This window comes from Mesoplodon densirostris, chromosome 1 (assembly GCF_025265405.1).
Source record: "Mesoplodon densirostris isolate mMesDen1 chromosome 1, mMesDen1 primary haplotype, whole genome shotgun sequence".
NCBI classification, from domain to species: Eukaryota; Metazoa; Chordata; class Mammalia; order Artiodactyla; family Ziphiidae; genus Mesoplodon; species Mesoplodon densirostris.
In genome coordinates this window covers 202,732,866-202,756,050 of record NC_082661.1, presented here as the reverse complement: position 1 = coordinate 202,756,050, position 23,185 = coordinate 202,732,866, and the positions used below count along the sequence as shown (strand labels likewise).

Sequence of the window (23,185 nt, the reverse complement as noted above, 5' to 3'; positions counted from 1 at the left end):
GCATTTCTTCTCATCTATGTGTAGTATCGAATCATGTGAATATACTACAATTTATCTTTCTTCTGTTAATGGCATTTGTTTTGTTTCCAGTTTGAACTATTACAAATAGTGCTTTTATGAAATGAACGTTATTGTATATGCCTTTTGGTAAACCTATATAAGCATTTGTGTTGGGCACATACCTAGGAGTAGGATTGCTGAGTTATGGGGTGTGCGTATGGTCATCCTCAGTAGATATTGTTAAGCGGATTCCAAAGTGATTATATCTTATCAGCATTGTATGAGAATTTCAGTGGCTCCACATTCTCCCATTCAGTTTTGTCTTTTTCTTTTTAGTCCTTCTAGTAAGTGTGGGTTTACTTCATATTTTCTTGACTACTAATGACATTTATGTTTATATCTTCCTTTCTAATCTTTATGTCTTTTATTTTTCTTGCTTTAGTGGACTAGCAAGGAGCTCCAGTACAATCTGAATAGAAGTGGTTATAGTGGGCATCCTTGCCTCATTCCCAATGTTAGAGGAAAAGGATTCAACAGTTCCCTATTAGGTATATTTGCTATAGATTTTTTGTAGGTAATGTATATTAAATTAAGGAACTTCCATTATATTCTTAGCAAACTTAAGTTTGTTAAGTTTTTAGTCATGATGATTTTTTTTTTCACATTGAAATGATCATATGATTTTTCTTCAGTTCCCCGGAAAATTTTGAGTAAAATTAGAAAATTGGTGGGTTTCTTTCCTTAAATATTTTGTAGAATTCATTGTACCTTTTGACTGCCTTCATCCAGTTCCACCTCCCCCTACACCTCCCCTCTGATAACCACAAATCTGATCTCTCTTTCTATGAGTTTGTTTGCTTTTGAAGTATAACTGACCTATAACACTATGTTCATTCCTGGTATACAACAAAGTGATTAGATATTTCTATACATTTCATATTGATCACCACAATAAGTCTGGTTACAAGCTATCACCATACAATGGTATTACATAATTATTGAATATATACCTCATGTTGTATATTTCATACCTGTGACTCATTTATTTTGCAGCTGGAATTCTGTACCTCTTAATCTCCCTCACCTATTTCTTTCCTCCCCTCACAACCTCTCCCCTCTGGCAACCACCTGTCTGTTCTCTGTATCTATAACTATGTTTCTGTTTTATTGTTTGTTCACTTTTTAGGTTCCACAGATAAGTGAAATCATGCATCATTTGTCTTTCACTGTCTGACATTTCACTTATCCCTCAAGGTCCATCCTTGTCACAAATGGCAAGATTTCATTCCTTGTTATGGCTGAGTAACATTCCATTGTATATGAAGGACTTCTTTTAAGATTTTTTGTAGGGTCAGTTGGATAGGGATAAATTATTTCAGCTTTTGTAGGTTTGAAAAAGTATTTCACCTTCATTTCTTGACAGATATTTTTACTAGGTAAAGAATTCTAAGTTTACACTGTTTTTCTTTCAGTATTTTGAAGATGTTACTCTACTATCTACTAGATTACATTGCTTACAATGAGAAATCTGCAGTCATTCCTATCCTTGCTCCTCCTTATATACAGTTGACCGTTGACCAACACAGGTTTGAAGTGCCAGGATCCACTCATGCATGGATTTTTTTCAATAAACATAGTATCTGTATTTTCATTTTACAGATCTTTAAATTAACTAAATGTCAAGGAAAGTTTGTGTTCAATTAGAGATCACAATGTGTGGAATCAAAAAAACTCGGATTTGAGTCTTGATTCTATCCAAAATGACTCAGCCTCCTTCCCTTGGGTGAGTCATTTATCAATTCCTTTGTTTTTGAGGAACAGATAGCAGTACTCAGATGTTCAATTGTTTGGGGTCAGTGTCCTTACCCCCAAGTTGTTCAAGGGTAAACTGTAATTCCTTTGTATGTTCCTCTGTCATGTGTTCTTTACTCTGGCTTCTTTACTATCTTCTCTTTATCACTGGATTTAAGAAATATTATGTGACATAATACAGATTTTTTCGTGCTTTTTGTACATGGGATTTATTTAGATTATTGCATTTACACATTTACTGTTTTCATCAGATTTAGAAATTTTCAGGTATTATTCCTTCAAATAGTTTTCTAGGCTTTGTTCTCTCCCACCTCACCCCCATTTATCTCTTCTCCTTCAGCAACTCCAGTTACTTGCACACTAAGCCACTTAACATTGTCCCACAGCTCACTGATACTCTATTGTGCTTTAAATTCTCTTTTCTCTTTGTGCTCCATCTTGCATAGTTTCTTGTATTATGTTCAAGTTTACTAATCTTTTCTCCTGCAATGTACAATCTGTTGGTAATACCATTCAATATATTTTAAATTTCAAATGTTGGATATTTCATTTCTAGAAATTTGATTTGGGTCTTTTTTTAAATATTCTTCATGTCTAAAAATTATTTTTTAAATCTTTCTTCTAGCTTATTGAACATATGAAATAACATTATAATAATTAGTTTAATGTCTTTGTTTACTAGTTCCATCATCTTGGCTTCTCTGATGGTGCAGTGGTTGAGAGTCTGCCTGCCAATGCAGGGCACACGGGTTCGTGCCCCGGTCCGGGAAGATCCCACATGCCATGGAGTGGCTGGGCCTGTGAGCCATGGCCACTGAGCCTGTGTGTCCGGAGCCTGTGCTCCGCAACAGGAGAAGCCACAATAGTGAGAGGCCCGCATACCACAAAAAAACAAACAAACAAAAATCAAACAAATTAGTTCCATCATCTGTATCATTTCTAAGACACTTTTATTTGACTGATTTTCCTCCTCATTGTGAATTATATTTTTGTAGTTCTTTGCAAGCCCAGTTGGATTTTGAGTTACTTTATTATAAATACATTACAACATTACATAAAATTTGGGGAAATTGAAAAAGCAAAATGATTTATAAGCTTTCCATGTTAATAACTTTCATTTTTATGTTTTCTCATCTACACTTCACCCACATCCATCTATATTTTACATACTTTACATAATAGAACTATCATTATTATTGCCCGCAAACATTCAGACATAACAAAGAGGGGGAAGTATACATAAATCTAGCATTCTTTAAAAAAAACTCTCACATTCTTACTAGTCTTTATCTTTTACATGTTTATCCCATTTTTACAGTTGTACTGAAAGCATATAGTCAACTAATATTTCCATACTGTCATTTTGTATTATAAAAATATTTAATATCCCTACATAGTCTTTGTCATTAATTTTTCCTATTAAATATTTTAAGGCTTGAAAAATTACAAAGTACTTTATACTTATCTTACAAATAAAACAATTCAATTATATGAAAGAAAAAATTATATAGTCTCTATACCCTATGCCTATTCCATTTCCTCAGGTAACAAATATTAAAAACCTGGCATGTGTTCTTCCATACCTTTTTCTATTTTTCATATGTAAACAATATATAGACAAAATATATAATTTTTGTGTTTTTTTTGAAGTTTGCTTTTATTTTTCATTCATTAAATCATGAATATAGAGAATTAGTTAAAGCATATATGTGTTGATTTACAGAGCTGAATCAACACATATATGCTTTAACTAATTCTTTTCAATATGTTCATTTTATTTTTTACTAAGGATATAACATATTTTAGTCAACAATTTTCCTAATGTTAGACATTCTCATTGTTTCCATATCTTTTTCTTTTTTTTCCTCTTAAAACAATGCTGCAAAACTGATTTGATGCCAGAAGCAACGCTGATCGAATTTTAACTTGTTGGTTGCTGGATATCTTTATATTCCTATAAATACTCTTGAGTTTTATTCTGGGAAGCAGTTAAATTACTTGGATCTTTTCTGATCTTTTTTTCAAGCTTTTATAGGTAGGACCAGAGCAGTATTTAGGCTAGAGCTATTCCCAATACTGTGGAAAAACTCTTCTCAGACTCTATCTGATGTCCAGTAAATTATGAAGTTTTTCCACTCTCCCGGATGACAACAGAACATTCTTACCGGCTCTGTGTGAGCTCCAAGGATTTTCCCCTCTTATCCTTTTGGGTAGTTATTTCCTGAGTATTGGGTAGTCTTCTTACATGTATGCACTAATCACTAGTCTGCTGAGTATTTGGGTTGGACATTGCTGGGAATTCTCTGCAGGTCTCCAAAATTCTCTCCATGCAGCTCTCTCCTCTCTGGTACTTTGCCCCATAAACTCTAGCTGCTTTGGATTCTGGACTCCCAGCTCCATCTCCTCACAGGGAAACTTCTGGTCTCTGCCTGGATTCTCCAACCCTGTTGTATACATAGTAAGCTGGGGGCAGTCATAGGCTCACCTCATTTATTTCCTATTTCCCAACGACCACTCTTCTTTGTTGCCTGGTCCCCAATGTCTTGGGAACTATTGTTCCTTATATTTTGTACAGTTTTAGGCACAGTGATAATCTGGTCCCTGTTACTCCATCCTGGCCAGAAGCAGAAGTTTACACAGCTTGAATTTAGCAAGATTTTAGTTAGTCCCATATCAAGAAATATTATCATTAAATTTGGATCAAATTTTATTTAAGTAGTGAACACTCATTTAGAAAACCTTACTAAAAAAGCACTTTAAAACTTATTATCATTCTATGGAAGTTTATAAGACTATCAAGTGATAGTCTCACTCAAAAACTCAGTACTAGCTTACATGCTCACTAATGACTTAAAATGACAAATACAATTTGGAGTTAAAAGAAAGAATGAAGTTGAAGGAAATGGCTACTGTCTTAAAGATGAAATCTCTAAAACTGTCTTTTAGAGAAGAAAAATCTCTATAACCACAACCCAGATCAAGGCTGACTAAGAATGGCTGAGCATAATGCAGAGGCATCAATATAAGGAATGCAAAAATTTAAACGGCAAGAGAGTCATTGGAGTACCCAGACTACGAGCTACCCAAAAGCAAAGTGGTAAAGTAGGCTAGGGTTGTCCTCAGAGCTGCTTTCTCCACCTTCTTATTTTCTGTGTTCCTAGTATGTTTACGAAACAGGTCTGATCTTTCACATTAATGATTTGCATGTTAATGACTTAACATTTACCCAGCAAAGAGTATTTGTGTTTTAAAAGAAAAGAGGCATAGAAAGAACAGTGCTTAATTCAAAGCAATCACTAACGGCATATTTTCAGGAAACAATAACGAATCAGTGAATGACACAGTGTATGCCAGTGACCTTTCTAATCTACCTCTTTTCATATACACAAGTCACCACTACCAACTCCATCGATTTGCATAATCTCCTCCAAAATAGGTTAAGCATGATAACTGGGATTGGTTAGGACTTCAAAATATTATAGTGCCTCTAATATGAGGAGTTTGAGGTTATAACCTCTAAAAGTACATTCAGAGCTACATTTCTATGACTTAATAAGATTTCATTTGAGGTCCTGTAACTAAAAAGGCAATACAGGAAATTTTGAATGAGTAAATGTTAATTGAGGTTAAAATTGTATTATTAAAACTTTGAATAGTCATGTGAGAAGAGGTTAAAGAAGTTATTCTTTTTTGTGTGTGGTACGAGGGCCTCTCACTGCTGTGGCCTCTCCCGTTGAGGAGCACAGGCTCCGGACATGCAGGCTCTGTGGCCATGGCTCACGGTCCCAGCCGCTCAGCGGCATGTGGGATCCTCCCGGCCCGGGGCACGAATCCGTGTCCCCTGCATCGGCAGGCAGACTCTCAACCACTGTGCCACCAGGGAAGCCCCAAAGAAGTTATTCTTATTTTAAATAAAAAAGAAAAATTTTTTTTAAAAATTGAAGATATCGAATGATGGTGGGTTGTTTCTCTATTTTTTCAAAATTAGTAAAACAGATACATTAAACATCAAAAGATGTAGAAACACATTCCCAATCAACCTCACTGGAAAGTTTAAGAAAAGCATAATCCTGCAAGGTTAGAGTAATCAAATTTGCCTAAAGGCAGCAAGTCAGTGCAGATAACTTGTATACTGCTTCATTCAAGCAGTGCATCTTTCCCTTGCAAATCACAATGGCTAGTTTGACTTACACATGGATGTTCTTCCCCTGTGAAATCTGAATTGAATCCTTTAAGTGAAGGATATAAAAATGTTTATATTTACAATGAAGTCGTCACACAAAATTCATGAAACTTCTGGAGTTCTTGTGCATAGCTATCCTGAAAGGTCAGATAAAACAAATGGTGCCTCGATCATTATGAAATTACCAATTAACCAAAGTAGACATATGGTATATTCTTATAGAAGACCTATGGTTATATTTAATAAATAATGATAAATGAGTTTTTAAATAAAGCCATTTAATCATCATAATTTTTAAAATCTAGAAGAAAATGTCTGGATGATGTTTAATATTTTAAAGTTCTTTTTAACTTTTAAAGTCCCTTTTAAAGACTGCTGTTTCTGTCAAAATGACAAACTAGGTACTATGGGGCTGAGCTTCCTACATAACTAAAATGCTAGATAAAATACTTTAAAAAATCTCCCTGAATGTATGACAACATGAGTAAAACATTTTCATGGCTGAGCGAAGGAGGGAATCCAGACAGATAAGCAGAAGACTAAATAAAGCCAGCCCTTAACTGAGGGCATGTGCCAAGCTTGGTTGACATGGCTACTGAATTTTGTTGTCAAGCAGGGCTCAGAGGACAGAAGACACAGTCCAAGGTCCATCCAAGCTGAAAAGTATAATAGAATACCCCTCAAAAATCTGGGACTCCCAAATTTGGGACTCATAGCACCTCAGGTAACTTCACAAAAACTGATTTTCTGAAAGCTTGAACCTAAGTAGAATGGAGAAAAGCTAATATCCTCTGAAATCTCACAAGCAAAACTCACCCCCAAAGTAGCTTTGCATTATAAATTTATATTACCATGGTAGTCCAATAAACTTAAGCAGAAAATTTAGTTTAAACTTGTCCTGAATTGTTAGTACTCCCAGACACCCAACAGAAACAAAGAGAAACTCTGTCAATACATTAAAAGGAACAAATAATTCCAATCTTCCACAAACTGTTCCAGAGTGTTTATAAGGCAAGCATACCTTGACACTAAAACCTAACAAGAACAATAGAAGAAGAAAAGTTTCAGGCCAATTTAACTACTGACCATAAAACAAAAATTCCAAACTAAATAACAAATTGAATATAGGGATATATAAAGAATGATAGCTTGTGATCAAATTGGGTTCATCTCAGAAATACAAAGTGGGTTAATATTAGTAAATCAATTATTCTAATTTACCACATTAAAAGGTGAAATGAGGATAATTATATCATCTCAGGAAAGGCAGAAATCCTTAATCTGATAAAAGGTATCTATTTTTTAAAAAGACACCAAGTAGCATAATTGATAACTAATTGAAAGCATTCTCTTTAAAACTGGGAACAGAGTAAGCTAGGTCTCAGTTATCACTTCTATATAACACTGGAAGACTAACAGCACATAAGGCAAGATAAATTAAATTAAATAAAAGCACAGGAATTGTAAATGAAGAAACAAAGCTACACTTTTATTTCAGATGATTTGATTACCTATGTGAAAAATATACAGATAAATTATTAAAATTAATAAGAGACTGGAAAAGATTTTGGATAAAAATTAACTACATCAGAAATCAAATACATTTCTACACAAGAGAAGCAAATGACTTAAAAGAGAAATTTTATAAAATTGTATATCAAAATATCATCAAAAGTAGAAAATATATGTGAATAAGTCTATCAAAACATGAAGAAAGAAACTTTAGAGATAAAAATATTAAGAGTATTAAAGAAGGCCTAAAAATGCAGATATATACCATATCCATGGATTAGAAGACTCAATATCATAAAAATAATTCTCTGTAAAGTAACCCATAGATTCAATGCAATTCTCATCTAAATCCAAACTGTGGGACATGATGAGTTGATTTCAAAGTTAATACAGAATACAAAAGCCCAGGTATAACCAATCTACCTCTAAAGAACAACAGCAGGCCAAGACCTGCATAACAAACATCAAAAATTTTGTGCAACTCAAAGAGATCCAAACTTACTTGTTTTACAAAACACAAATGCGTTTTTTATCCTGTTTCTTACGTGGCTCATCTGTACCAGTTTCTCACGCCACTCACGTAGGCAGCCACGAAGACATCATCTTGAACTCTTCCTTTTCTTTATATCTCTCGACCTCCACCCCAAGGCCATCCAGTTGTTGACTGGTCTTTTAAATAGAACCTCGCTTTTCTACTACTGCTGACACAGTGCATATGCAAGCACTCATCAATACTTGTCTCTACTCTTACTCCAGCAAGTTTCCCTCCTCCCACTTGCTCCTTACTTCCTACAGCAACTATATCTGACCATCCTTCACATCCTCACTTATCTTTAAAACATGTGGCTGTTATCAAGCTAATGACCTGCTTCAAAACTTCAGTAAGTCCCCATCCCACTGCCAAGGGGATCAAATTCACACCCCTTAGTTAGGCATTAAAGATCCTTTACATTGCACCTAACAGAATCATTTCTTGCCAAAGCACAAACCCTAACATACCCTGCCCACGTTAGATTATTTACCACTTACTGTCCTTTCATAAAAGTCCATGAATCTTCTAAACTTCAATTTTTATTTAGTTATTTGATTCTAAAGTTTTCCACCACATTTTCTCCAGGAAAAATACTACAAGACTTCAAGATTCAGTTCAAATGCCACCTTCCCTTACAAGCCTTCTGTATTCCAAATATAATTAATGAATTCCTTCCTTTATGTTACCACAGTATTTTGTTTATTACACATTCATATTGATAATTGAAACACATGTTGTTTTTTTCTGGCAGATACTGAAATCCTTACTATAAGGGAACACACCTTATTTGTACACCTCAAGCATCTTCCTGAAACATATCAGTTGCAAAATACTGGTTGTGTTAATTTGCATCTGTATGGTGCATCACAGTTTACCAAGACCTTGTGCATTTTACCCTTACATGTTTTATGGACTAAGTATCACTAACCCCATGTTACAAATGAGAGAATTTAGGCTCAGAAATGTTCAGTAAGTAGACCAAGATAATGTAATTAAACACAGAAGAGTCAAGACTTACACCTAGGTCTCTTGACACAATATCCAGGGCTCTTTAAACTACATTACCTAGATTCATGTTATTAATTTCTATTGGAGTTCGTTCTTTACTATTATGAAAGCTCAAGAATGAAAACTTCCTTTGGTAAAGATTTGGTTGAGAATTGAGACTCTTCATTAAAAAATATATACATAAGTTAACTTATGATGAAAAGAGTAGTTCCTTAGTAGACAATTCAGTAAACTGGAGGTTTTTGAATTTGACTTTTATGAAGATAATTAGCATCATGCTCTTGTGCCAAGCAGAAGAATGTTTTCAAGGACAGATATAAGCGATTAATATAATGTGTCTTTTAATATGTCGTGTATTTAGTAAAAATGCTTAAAGCCAGAAAAACTTTCCTGCAATTTCCTTGCCTAAATTTCTTGTTCTTTCCATTATGAATATTGACCTCAAACTTGAAAGAGTTGGATTTTTCCCATCCACTGGCCATGTTCTGCTCATCCAACATACAAATCTGACTGAACAACACTCAACACTCAATTCTGATGCTGATGTGAGACTAACATTCTCTGATAAGCACATATGTGATGCACTTGTCACTACTCTGACAGATTTTTACTGATGGGCTGAGGTTGGAAAAGAGCGGTGGGAAATTATGCATAAATTGGTTTCAAGGCCAGTTTCGGCAAAGTCAAGTCAAGGAACTGCACAACCTATCGCAGCTGCAACCTGGTGGCTGCCATGATTTGGTTGGAACCATGAGAAACCTCAGGCTTTATCAAGACTGACCACTGAAGAGGTGTAAAATCTTCCCTTTCCTCTGAGTGGACAGTGCGGGTCACTGGCCCTGAGATTTCTTGGTACCACATCAGAAGAGCTCTTGTTCTGATGTCAGAGAAACCAGGATTCTGAAAACTTTGGGACTTGAACAGGCTTAGAGATTTCTAAGTCTCAGAGACTGAGGTAAAGAAAAATCAAGGGACATCCCAAAGATTACGTGAAAATACAACAGCAGAACCAATAGTAGAAATTACATTTCTTAACTACCAGTCCAGTTTGTTTTCCAATTGCCATACCACTACCCACTTAGAATTATGTAAAGAAAGAAAAACTTACATTTGCTTTTTTGTTTGTTTGTTTGTTTTTTTTGTTTTTCTTTTTGCGGTATGCGGGCCTCTCACTGTTGTGGCCTCTCCCGTTGCGGAGCACAGGCTCCGGATACGCAGGCCCAGCGGCCATGGCTCACGGGCCCAGCCGCTCCGCGGCATATGGGATCCTCCCAGACCGGGGCACGAACCCGTATCCCCTGCATCGGCAGGCGGACTCTTAACCACTGCGCCACCAGGGAGGCCCACATTTGCTTTTTGAAACCACGGTAGAACAGTGTAAATAAAAAAATCTAGATATTCATTTCATCTGTTTTATCGTTTGCTTTTGCTTCTCCTAATTTGTAAACAAAGAAAAAGTTAACCAAGTACTTTTTGTTGTTGTTGTTGTTGTTGTTGTTGTTGTTGCTGTACGCGGGCCTCTCACTGCCGTGGTCTCTCCCGTTGCGGAGCACAGGCTCCGGACGTGCATGCTCAGCGGCCATGGCTCACGGGTCCAGCCGCTCCGTGGCACGTGGGATCCTCCCGGACTGAGGAACGAACCCGCATCCCCTGCATCGGCAGGCGGACTCCCAACCACTGCGCCACCAGGGAAGCCCAACCATGTACCTTTAAATGCATTTAAGGAAGGGATATATTGTGGAGGACAGAGGTGTACTCTGGTATGGAAAAATATGACAAAAATAAGTTGAAAATTTTAAATCAAGATATTTGAGAAAAGAATAAATGGAAAGCATGATTGCCAATACAGACTACATCCAAATAATTGCTTACATCCTATCCCAGCCCACTGCCAAGTAACAAAGTCTACAAACTAGTTACCTAAAAGTTGTTACACTCTCCACAAAGCTTTATTCTTCATATATCATGAGTAAAGAAAATTCCAGGAAAAATTTACAAGAATATATATTCTGATTATCATAATTTATAATAGTATCCATTTGCAAATGCTAAATTGAAATAACTTTAGCATACAAATATGTGATTAATAAACTTAAAAAACTTTATACATTAACTATCATCTACCTACAAATGGTAAAGTTAAGGCTATGCCAGGTAAGGCACTGTATCATTTTTCCTACTTCCGTAAGTATGTGTTGTTCAATAAAGGTTTGATGAATTTATGAATATTTGTAGCTTAGATCCATGTGTAAACTTAGCTCTGTGTAAACATAGGGTTGTGAGTATGTAAGCTCTTCAAGTTAATTCATATGGCAAATAAAACATGAACCAGAAATTACTGAAAGACTATATAGACAAGATTCTACTCACACATTAGGCAATATGAATTGAAAATTGTGAATATATTTTGAGTGTATTAGGCATCTGAGCAAATAACCAGGAGAACAACACATAGAAGATATTTCTATTGGTTACCTCTGATATATTTCCAAACAAAAAGGTCTGTCTGAGGGATTAAACTCAATTTTAAGGTTTAGAGGACTTGAGATATGAATACATTTTTATATATGGCAAGAGAAAATAACTTTATCTCACAAACGTTTTTATAAAGATCGTCTTCTTACATGTAAGCAGTTGCAATTTTAAAGAAAACCCTCTACTTCCTATATATTTATGCTATGAATAAAAATTACAGTGTTTACTATGTTCCAGAGTGATTTTTACTTCACATTCATTTAATTCTTATAATAACACCATGAGGGACTTCCCTGGTGGTGCAGGGGTTAAGAATCCACCTGCCAATGCAGGGGATATGGGTTCGAACCCTGGTCCAGGAAGATCCCACATGCTGCGGGACAACTAAGCCCGTGCACCACAACTACTGAGACTGCCCTGTAGAGCCCACAAGCCACAGCTACTGAAGCCCACATGTCTAGAGCCCATGCTCTGCAACAAGAAAAGCCACCGCAATGAGAAGAGAGCACACCGCAACAGAGTAGCTCCCACTCGCCGCAACTAGATAAAGCCTGTGTGCAACAATGAAGTCCCAACGCAGCCAAAGAATAAATAAATAAATAGATAAATAAATAAATAAATTTATAAAAAAAAACACACCATGAGAATTATAACATCATTCCCATTTTATAGATCAGAAAACCAAAACATAAAGGTGGTAAATAACTTGTCAAAAGCCACTCACTATGTAAAACTATGTGTAGTTACTATGTGGTGTGTCCAGTATTAGAATTCATATCCATGTCACTCCAAAGCCCAAGATTTTAATAGATGCACTATTCTGGCCTCCCTGAAATCTTTAAAGAAAATGATTTTTGAAGCCATCCCCAAATTGCAAAAAAAAGCCCTCATACCAAAAGAAGAAGAAAAAGAAGGAGGAGGAGGAAGGCAAGAGGTAGAGGAAGAAGAAGAAGAGGGAGAAAAAGAAGAAAAAGGAAGAAACATCATGGCAGCACATGGAATCCAGAATTCTGGATTCAAATTCTGATTCTATCATTGGGTAACATAACACATGTTATCATAAAACACTAAGCTACAGGTGCCATGCAATACAGAAATAAGGGATATTAAAGGATACTTGTTTATGAAGCATACAGCTTTGTGTATGATGCTCCATTCCACCCTCACATACACGAGAAATCTGTTCTTATTATAAACATTTAAATCCTGGGACACACGGGAGGTATAGCCTATAATCAGAATCTTCTTTCTGCATTTAATTCTTGGTCACTTGTTTCCCCAGCAAACTGCTCACAATCTCTTTGCGCATAGAAACATAATGCAACACAAGGCCCCTGATTTTTAGGTCATTACTTCTGTTACCCCATTCCACGTGGCAAATCCTAATTATTCTTCCCCTGATAACTGCCTGCAGGCCACACTTCATGGAGATCCATATATATATTATTTCTTCTCCTGGGACTAAAAAGTAAATATGAAAGGAAAACCTCCCCTTGTTCTTAGGTTTAGAAAAACTGTTTTACCACTTTCATTCTTAATCCTTTGTTAGAGAAAAAGTACAAGCAGAAAATCTTCCTCCTAGACAACATGATAATTTGCTAACAGTAATATGTTTTCTTCTAAGAAATTGTAATATAGTAAATATTACACATAGTATATATTTGAATGTGCCAGACTTCCTACTCATAGGAAACCAGACTGGAGTTCCAAGAAGTTTAGTTAACTCTATGAGCCATCAAAGATTTCAAGTTTTTGACCTGAGGGCTTTTAGACAAGTTGGAATTGAAAAGATAAAGTTATTTAACTATTTCCTTACAGCATATTTGTTTTCTCAAAGGCATTCACACATCATTTACATACATAATGTACACTGTAAACCACTTTCCTGAACAGCCTGCATTTGAAAGGATGTTCTTCACACTCTTTATGGGCTCATAAGCAGGAATTCAATGAATACTCAGAGAACAATCTAAAATGTGAAACAATTTAATGGGTACCACATAAAACGCCAGGGCCTGTGCCAAGAAGAAGACACTAACGACTGAATTCTACTCGAATCCAATTCAACCCCTGCCTTAAACAACATGGAAAGCCTGCTGTCACAATTTATATACTTGGGGCAACATATAGCAGTTTCTCCCCTAGACTACTTTGCACTCAAATATATCTCTATTAGAATTAGTCGTATTCATTTTCATTTGTCTTACACATAGTTGAGGTATTTCATTTGTGACTCTACACTTAGGAAATACTCTCTTGAAAGGGAGTAGGGCCTGACCAATATTCCATACAATTGAAAGTATTAGCCTTACTCTGACAGTACAGTATATGGCTTATAAAATATAAGAACGTTGAAGGCAAGATTCATCCTCACTAAAGAAAATCACAGTGGATGAATCGCATGGCGCAAACACCATCACTTCAATTGCCAGTCTTAATAGGTTTGTACTGACTGGAGAGCCAGCAAAGGAGATTCATAAAAAGAGAGGCATCACATACCAAACCTGGGGTCAAGTTCTCACTGTTTATCAACTGGGATGGCAGACCAGACACTGGATCCTTCTGAGTTTCAGTTTCCTCATGTGTCCAAAAGGGTTAACAATAATGTTAATTGATAGGGATGTGGTGAAGACACGAGACTTTTTACAATGTAAAAATATGAGCTATGTTACTTTGACATGAATCATGAAGGCAATTTCTAGATATGTGAGGTATATGGAGTCCAAGGATTTATTCTCTGGAAATTTCTCCATTTGGCTACTTTCTAGTTCTGCATGATGTTCTTCCCTGGGATTTAGCTTTCATGAAGTGAGGGATACTTAATAACACAAATATCTGAGTACAAAACACAAAACCATAAACTTCAACTACTAGGTATTTGGATCAGAAAGATCAGGGTAGAGGAATGGAGCTCCAATCCTTTCAGGATAGTCAACTGACTGAACTAAGGCCAAGGTGGTTCCAATGCTGCACAGGGGCCGGGATTATCTTAACACTCCAAATCCACTCATGGCAAACTAGAACTCTGGAACCTGCTGATATCAACCACCAGGCTAGGGGCCATTCGAGGTGCTCCGGTGGCACACAATCCATGTGCTGAAATTTAACAAAAGTGAGAAATGTAAGGAATACAAAAACTATTCCACATCTTCCTCCCTCATCACACAAATTAAGTGTCATCAATAGGAAGTTGATCAACACAGAAGACACTGATAGTAAATACATGGTTTGTGTCTACACCTCTGTAATGACTCCCTGATTTGTAAAATGGGGCAGTGTGTTAGAAATTGTTGAAATGTCATTTTCAAACATTGAGATGAATGCTTTAGAAGCATATTAATACATAAAATTAGATTTTGCTTTGCGAAAAGTAGTATATTTGGAAACATTTCTGACCATGGTTTCAACTTTTTGGAACTATTATCACTTGAGAAGTTTTGTGTTTTTTTAATATGGTCAATGGAAAATATTTTAGGTTAAACTATAAATGTAAGTTGCAGGAGAAGAGCTGATTAAGACAAACACCTCATTGGTTCACTTTCTGAATTTCAATTAACACCTAATTTACGATACTTCTTAATACAAATGCAGCTTGACAGGATTAGTACACATTTTGTAAGGAGCCGACAAAGCAAGCATTCCATTCGCCAGCCCACAATGTCTCAAAATTTAATAGTTAATATCCCACTTTCAGGGCTGATGTTGTCAAGAACTAAATAAATAAGCAAGGAGCCCCCACTTCTGATTTCTGAGGAAGAACACATTCTATGCAATTTGTTTCATAGCTTTGAGGCTATAAATTATTTTTTAATGTTCCTCCTCTTGTAGCATTCTTCAATAGATAACTAAAGGAAATAAACCACCGAAGCCACATTGCTAAATCATTCTATTGTATCCAGGGTTGGGGAGAGAACTCTCTACACCTTAATTTAGGAAGGATAAGTCCATGATTAATTCCAGATCTTGGAACATGAAAGAGCTGTAAGAGTCCTCAAAATTCCCTTAGTAGAGGAAATCTCATATCCCCAGGAATCTGGCCAGGCACCTGAACCCTGGCCTAGCCCAGGCCTCACTGTGGGCTCAAAATGCTGTGGGCGGGGGCCTTCCTTACAGTTTGGGGGAGCAGCAGAGCTCCCTTCCCCCACCTCCCCAGACACCAGATGGTCCCAGCAGGATGTGCAAGGTTGCACTTTAAATGGATTATTTGCCTCTATCTTTTCCAGGCATTGTTAGAAAAGCTTAGGGAAGGTCCTAGTTTTAAACATTTTAAGCAGATGGTGCTAATATACTATTAGAAACAATAGATAACAGTCTAAAAAGAAAAAAAATTAATGATAGTAAATCACTAGCATCTGATACTATCTACCTGAGTTCTAGGAACATTGAAGGGTTAACCCCTGTCCAGTACACTCACTGATTGAGAGGCCTAAAGGATCATTAATGTGACTAATATTCTTAAGGTTTACAAAGAATATAGTGGTAACTACAAAAAAGTGAATCTAAATTTTAAATCAGGGAAAGTTGCTAAGATGTACAAAAATCAGATTCATACATACACAATGGGGGAAGAAAATACGTTTTCTGTAGAAGAAACTATATATGGTATATATTAGACTTTTGTAGAAAAGTGAGCCATCATGAGGGCAAGAGGAAAAGTTGTGGAATTATATATTAACTTTCTCAAAAAGCCTTCACTAGCTCTTACACAGTTTTAACTGTTCCTCTGTGGGCTAAGGAGGCCTAAACAGAGAAAGGAGGGCTCAAAGAGCACCTACTTGAGGGGAAACCATAAAGGTTCCATGAATTATTACAGGAACTACCTCACAGAAGGTATGCCAGTTAAATTTTGAATTTGTAAAGCATACTACCCTCTTCAGAGACAAAAAGTGGGAAGATCTCAGGAGACTGTGTAAACAAGCAAACGAAAAGGAGCTTTAGAGCCGTCTTAGACTGAGAGGATATATTTAAGATAAAACTATCTTATTCCTAACTAGTATCAGTAACTGCCATTGGTGGACCAAAAAAATCAATGTAGGCCCTCAGGACAAGGGCTAAAGAATTACTATTGGCAAATGATGAATAGAATTCAACTATACAGAATTCTTATCCATCCCTTTTGCAAAAACTGTATTTTGACCACCTCTGAGTTGGCACTAGAGGCAGGAGGAGAAAAAAAAAAAAAAATCAAGATCTGAGGAATGAAAACTAAAACAGAAGAGACTAGCTAAGAGAAGCAGCTCTATGAAATACATTTTTAACATGAGGGTTTGGCAACCTAAAGAGGTGCCAGGCAATAAATATATGTTTGGATATTTATTAGTATGATGGAATAAAGTAGACATAGGGTTCAACATCAAATTCTAAAATGCCATACCTAGGAGGCTGCCAATGAAGCTAGAAAGTACAACACTGAGAACCAAAAAAATGACAAGATCTTACTGAGAGATTATAAATTTATGAAAATTTCCCCAAGAATTAGTATGCTAGGACATTAGGACACTGGTTATAAAGAAAAGCAGAAAGAATAATCCTTTAGGATACCAAAAGCCTATTTCTATATAAACAAGCTTGCATATGCCACTCTAAAGACAGATATAAACTTGCAAGTCATTGACCTTTAATCATGCTTGGATTTTTTTCAAGAAAAATAAACCATTTACTCAGAAGATTAAAGGTAGGGAAGTCTTTTTTTCAGAGTTTTCACACTTGTTTAAGAGGATAAAGATACACTTCCTTATCAGTCTTATCAGCCTCTACTCATCATTCAAAATTCTAATTTATTCAATCTTCCTCTTTAGATATTATATTTCCAATTGCCTGTGCTTTCCTGATACCCCCTTAAATACAAAAAGAGAAAAGAAGGGAGGAAGGGTTGCGGAGGGAGGGAGGGAGGAAGGAAGCAGGTAGGGAGTAGGGAGAGAACACAGAGTTGGTTTATCAGGTCTCTGCTTTTCCAGGTAATCTATAGACAAATCTGAGAGATTAATTTGCACACTGAATTAGCCCAGGCTCTTCACAGATATTCACAGATACTCAGATTAACATCTACTTGTACAGTACAGCAATGAAACAGAACACCTCAGTCTCTGTTCTGGGATGACCTCCTGCAGCATCAGCTTCTCAGTATCCCTCAGGACCCTTCTGAGCTAGAGAAAGTAAGAGAAATCTGATTTCAAATTCAGATGACTATGTATTGTGCTGACACCTTAATGTGCAAGACAGACATTCCTTTGAATTATCTGCATATTTGTGTCTGTTTATATATAGAGATGAATTACCTATTTTCTCTTCTAATGGATTTGGCTATACAAATTACATCTGAGGCTGTGCTACACTGACTTATCTACTTCTATTTATATCAAAAATGTATTTATAAAGCAAAGTTAAATTAACACAAAGTCTTCCTTTCTGTCCTATAGTTTCATGAACTTCAAATCAGAGTTTTGAAAGGCATACAAGTTATATTGTTTCACAAATATATTAAGGATGGCATAATTTTAACAAGTAATATTTCTCCTTGGGTAACATTTGATCTTGGTTAGAATGAGATGTAGATGAGGGATGAAGATCAATATTAATAGTCTATAGATATGAGAAAGTATTGAGAACTTTCCAGATATCTAACAATGTTAATCCATCCCTGTGATAAACATTAAAAATCAGTTATGATCTCTGTCCTCAAGGACTTTATATTCTCACTGTATTTAGCAAAGATGAAATTATGTTTAGTCATTTCATTCATATCAGTTAATGAAAGTAACTGCACTTCTATTAGTTTAGACTCAGATAAACCTGGACAAATTTCTGTTGTTTGCATTTCAAGGAAGACCTCCAAAAGGCCAGCTAAGAATACAGTGTAATTGTTTAATACAAGCAGACTTTGAGTAAGGAGACTTGGAATCAAGTTCTGGGTAACGTTAACAAATGGGTTTGACTTCATGGAGCAACTGTTTTCCTGTCTGGGTAATGGTAACATTAACAAATTCCACTATTTGGGCTGTGCATTGAGCTGAAATCATGTAGTCAAAGTGCTTTGAAACCATAAAGCTATGCTAGTCACTATGACATCAAGCCACTATATAGTTTCAGGAACCTTAGGACCCCTGTTAGAGAAGAGCACCTTATTCACTGGGCCATGCCCTCCACTCTGCTCTTGGGGAAGGGCAGATCAAAGGTATCCTGGAGTCTGGAGAGCACCCCCTCTTGCTTTTGGGCTATCTTTCACATATCTGTCTTCATCTTTCTTATTTTAGTGACCTTTTTTTGACTCTTGTTTGGGATTTCAATGCACTATTTAATTTTTCCCTGTTATTACTTTTATTTGTCTTATACAGTGCCAAAAAGAGGGACTAAGATTTTGCTAATCTTTAGTCAAGATGGTAAATTAAAGCCTTTCATTTCACTAAGTTAAAAAAGCAGGGTTGATCATTTAAAAGTGATCTCAGATTTTGTCCATACTTCTCAGTCTTCCACTTGGGCCATTCTTATGTCTCTTTCATTACACACATGTACAGGTTTGCCTCTTGTACGCAAAAATTGGGAAGAAATGAGATTAGAATAATAATCCATTCAAATTTAGTTTTATTGCTGTTTTATCCTCGACAGCTCTGTTCAAAAATAAACCAGCAGAGGGCTTCCCTGGTGGCGCAGTGGTTGAAAGTCCGCCTGCCGATGCAGGGGACACGGGTTCGTGCCCCGGTCCAAGAAGATCCCACATGCCACGGAGCGGCTAGGGCCGTGAGCCATGGCCGCTGAGCCTGCGTGTCCGGAGCCTGTGCTCCACAACGGGAGAAGCCACAACAGTGAGAGGCCCGTGTACCGCAAAAAAAAAAAAAAAAAAAGTAGTAAAGGAAAAATAAAAGTAAATGCTCTTAAGGTTGTTGTTGTTGTTTTTATCTTGCCTGGATGTTTATGTGCTGAGGAAAATAGACATTTATGCTTGAGATGTGTTTCAATACACATGGTACAACTAAATTGTAAAATTGCAAACACTCTTAAATAGAAAAACACACATGTTCACAGAACCTTCTTCTATACAACTTCTAATGTTAAGATAAGCCTGAAACAACATAACTTCTGAAAATGAATTAGCTAACTTTTGATACTTCTTATAATATATGCATACTTGAAGTTAATGATTTTTTAAAGCATAAGCTTTTACTTTAATGTGTATAGAAAACTACATTTATGCTCCTGAAATCAGGTCAATGTATAGATAAGCCCTGATTTTCTTATATTGGTAGCTGACTGAATCTTTCACACAACAGAGCATCAGAATAGGTGTTTTCGTAGACAATCTTTAGAAATAATATACTTTATTTCTACCTTTCCTAAAACAAGAAAACCCTCAATTTTCACCCAGTTTCAAACATTATTCAAAACAAATTTCTCAATAAAAAGTAGGTTTAGGGAGTTGTATACTGAGTTCTGGCTGCCCAACCACAGCAGAAAGGTGTCTTGTCCTCTAAACTGTCAAGGAAGGCCTAGGAAACTTCTGGTGGGATAGACTGAGTGTTAAAGGTGATGAGGAAACTTATAAGCAAAATTGAATTAAATCAGAATTCTGAATTCCAGACTGACGTGTTTCTGCTAAGCTACTCCAAGTTTTGAAGAACTACGTGCAGTAAGAGTGCACCAAGAAAGATCTGATAACGTGAGCACATATGCTCCCTGTCACAAACATACCCTCCTTGTCAGAACAATGTGCCATCAAAGGTACAAGTTAACAAGGGAATTTCCAGCATTTTCCTTCATTTGCGTACATCTTTCCTAACTTCAGGCCCAAGAGAGGTCAAAAGAGGTTTACCTAGTAAGGAAAGGAAGACATCGCATGCAGACCATCCGCACAGAATCGGAGCGGCAAAGCTACTTTGGGGATTTTGCCCTCCCTTCCTCTTGAGATGCGGCAGAACGTGCCTTCTGCTTACAGACACTCACCTAATCGGCCCCAGCACCCTCGTGATCACTTTCCTCGCAAAGTGAATGGTGGGTCCACCGACCCAGGTTCACCTCGGCCTCAACTCAGTGGAACAGGGCCTCGGGGCCAGGACGTGTGACTCTGACCTCAGGCGGCGGGAGAAGGGCCGGGCGGGGCGTCTCGGTCCCACCGCAGGTCTCAGGGTGCAAACAGGGTGTGGGGGCGAGAAACGAGTTTAAATGGGACGGCAACTTGGAAGTGACTTTAAGGTTTCTTGAAATGGGCAAATGCGCTGAATCCATTCAGCGGGGGAGATTTGGAGGGCGTCGCCATCCCCTTGTCGCCTGGGACGCACACAGGACCCTGGCCGAGAGGGGGCGAAGGTGTCCCGACGTGAAGTCCGCCCGCCCGAGCGCGGGATCGCGGGCGCCCGGCACCAGGGCGGCGCCGCCGGAGAAGCGCCGGGCCGCGGGCGCTGGACTCAGAGCCCTGGCTGCTGCGTCCGCGGCTCGTCACGCCGCGCCGGGGCGGGGGTGGGGGATGGGGGTGTAGGAACTCCAGGAGGTCCCCAAACTCGGAGACAGAGCTTGGCACCCGGTCCCGCCGGCACAGAGCTGCGGCAAAGAAGGCGGCGCGGCCCCTCGGGGTGGGGAGGGGGTGGGAAGGAGACAGGTGAGACCCGGCGCCCTCCCAGCGCCAGCCGCGCCCCCGTCGTCTCGCCCCGAGAGGGCACTCACCGGCTTTGCACGGATCCTTGTAGTCCAGCGCCTCCGCCTCTTCCTCTCCGTTGCCACCGAAAGTGTAGTCATAGTCGAGGCTGGCGCAGACCCCCAGCTCCGCGCAGAGGACAGCCCCCGTGGCCACCAGCCACGCGAGCATCCCCAGGGAAAGCGTCTCCAGCCCCATCTTCCTCGCGAGGAAGGGCACCGGTGGCTGTCCCCGTGGGAGGCTCCTCGGCGCGGCCGGCGCTCAGGTGTCTGGGGACATGGGGCGCCGTCGGGCCGAGAGAGGGCTGGGAGGCCTGTCCCCCGGCGCGGGCTAGGTGGCGGGCGGGGGCAGGTACGGAGCGGGTCCGGGAGGGCGCGCGGCCAGGCTGCCTCCCCGCGGCCGTCCTTCCTGCGGTTCAACGGCTCGGCTGCCCCAGGCTCAGGCTCCCGGACTCAGGCTCCCAGATTCCCGGGCTCAGGCCCCGCGCGTGTCCCGCACCCAAGACCCGGCGCCGCCCTGGGAGGACGAGACCCGTCTGCACATCAGCGCGTCTGAGCTGAAAGTGGGGACCGCGGTCGCGGGTGGGGGGCAGACATCCCTTAGCCGCCAGACATTAAAAGCCGCAGAAGCAGCACGGCAACTGGCTGCGAGAAGGGCGAAAGTGGGAGGATTTGGGGATGCACTGTTTGCCTTCCCCCCCCACCCCCGGCTGTCTTTTTACCCTCTTCCTAACTTAAAAAAAAAAAAAAGAAAAGAAAAAGAAAAGAAAAGAAAAGAAAAAAAATCTTCACAGCATCTAACCCAATCACTTGCATCCTGCTTACTTATTCATACAATCAGGGTCAGGATCCGGGCCACAGCCTCCTCTCCGCCTCCTTTCGGTAGCCCTACACGAGCAGTCAGACACGAGCGCGCCGAGAATTCCATTTATAATTTACTAAAGATAAAAATGAATATATCATGCACTGCGTCCAGGAACAGCAGTTAATAGATGATATACGTGCCAACCGAGAGCGCCAGACCGGGGGTGGGCGAGGGATGGTGACAACTCTGCTCAAACCTCCTCTCCCCCCCCCAATACACAAGGAGCTTGCGACTCCCCTTTGCTGCCTTCGCCTCGGTGCAGCCCGGAGGGGAGGAAAAGTGTCTGGGCCCCCGCGACCGAGGTAAGGAAACTGCTTTCAAAGTCCCCCAAGCAACAAAGTTGTGCTACGAACTAAGATCCTCAGAACTGCAGTTAAAAAAAATATCCAAAATCCAGTTACAGATTGCAGCAGCAGGAAACGCGAAGACCTCGCCAAGGGCTGCGCTGTGGCTCACGCGGGCTCAGGAAGGGAAGTTGGAAGGAACACTTGGGAAGCAAATTTTCTGTGACAGCTCTGGCGCCCATGCCCAGAGTTGCTCAGTATCCTCTGGCTTCAGTTGTTTTACTTCGGAGGAGAGTGTGTAAAACCTGGCAGCAGGATTAGCGAGGTAAACCACATGTCAGCCTAGCAGACGCAGGACAAACACAGGCTGTGGGAAATTGGGGAGGAAAAAAATCAGAGGAAATCTCTGCAAAACCCCTGTTGTGAGCAATTCAGAGGTTTCCCTACATTTGCAAGTAGTTTCCAAAATAGGTGAGAGGACTTCTCCTCCCCCAAATTTAAAGGACTCATGATTGGGAGCCTTCTCTTTTCCAACTAAATCGTGAACTGTCACTTTAGCAGTGACTTGTAAAAAATATTCTGTTGCCTTTACATCTTAATTTGACTTCTAAATGTCTCCCCCTTTTCTGAGTTACCATCAACATACAGTCTCATCTAGAGGGAAATATGAAGGCAACCACACACATCCACACATACATACACACATGCACACACACACACACACAAACACACAAACCTTTGACAGGTAGACCCAGTATTTGGTTAGGGGATCTGACTAGGTTTTATGTTTGTTAAAGAAAAATTAGAGGCTAAAGTTGAAGAGGTATCAATTATTTCCAACTTAAACTAAGAGTAAAAGGATGGGAGGACTGGGTAGAACTGACTGATTC

General features: G+C 38.9%; 1 protein-coding gene across 1 annotated transcript in view; it reads right to left on the bottom strand.

Moving 5' to 3' along the window:
- Positions 1 to 21,345, bottom strand: part of TLL1 (tolloid like 1) — a 276,217-nt gene extending 254,872 nt beyond the window's left edge. Inside the window, exon 1 of the mRNA XM_060093650.1 lies at positions 21,177 to 21,345. Coding sequence (XP_059949633.1) covers positions 21,177 to 21,345 — 169 coding nt within the window. The remainder of the gene's footprint in view (positions 1 to 21,176) is intronic.
- Between the last annotated feature and the right edge of the window lie 1,840 nt (positions 21,346 to 23,185).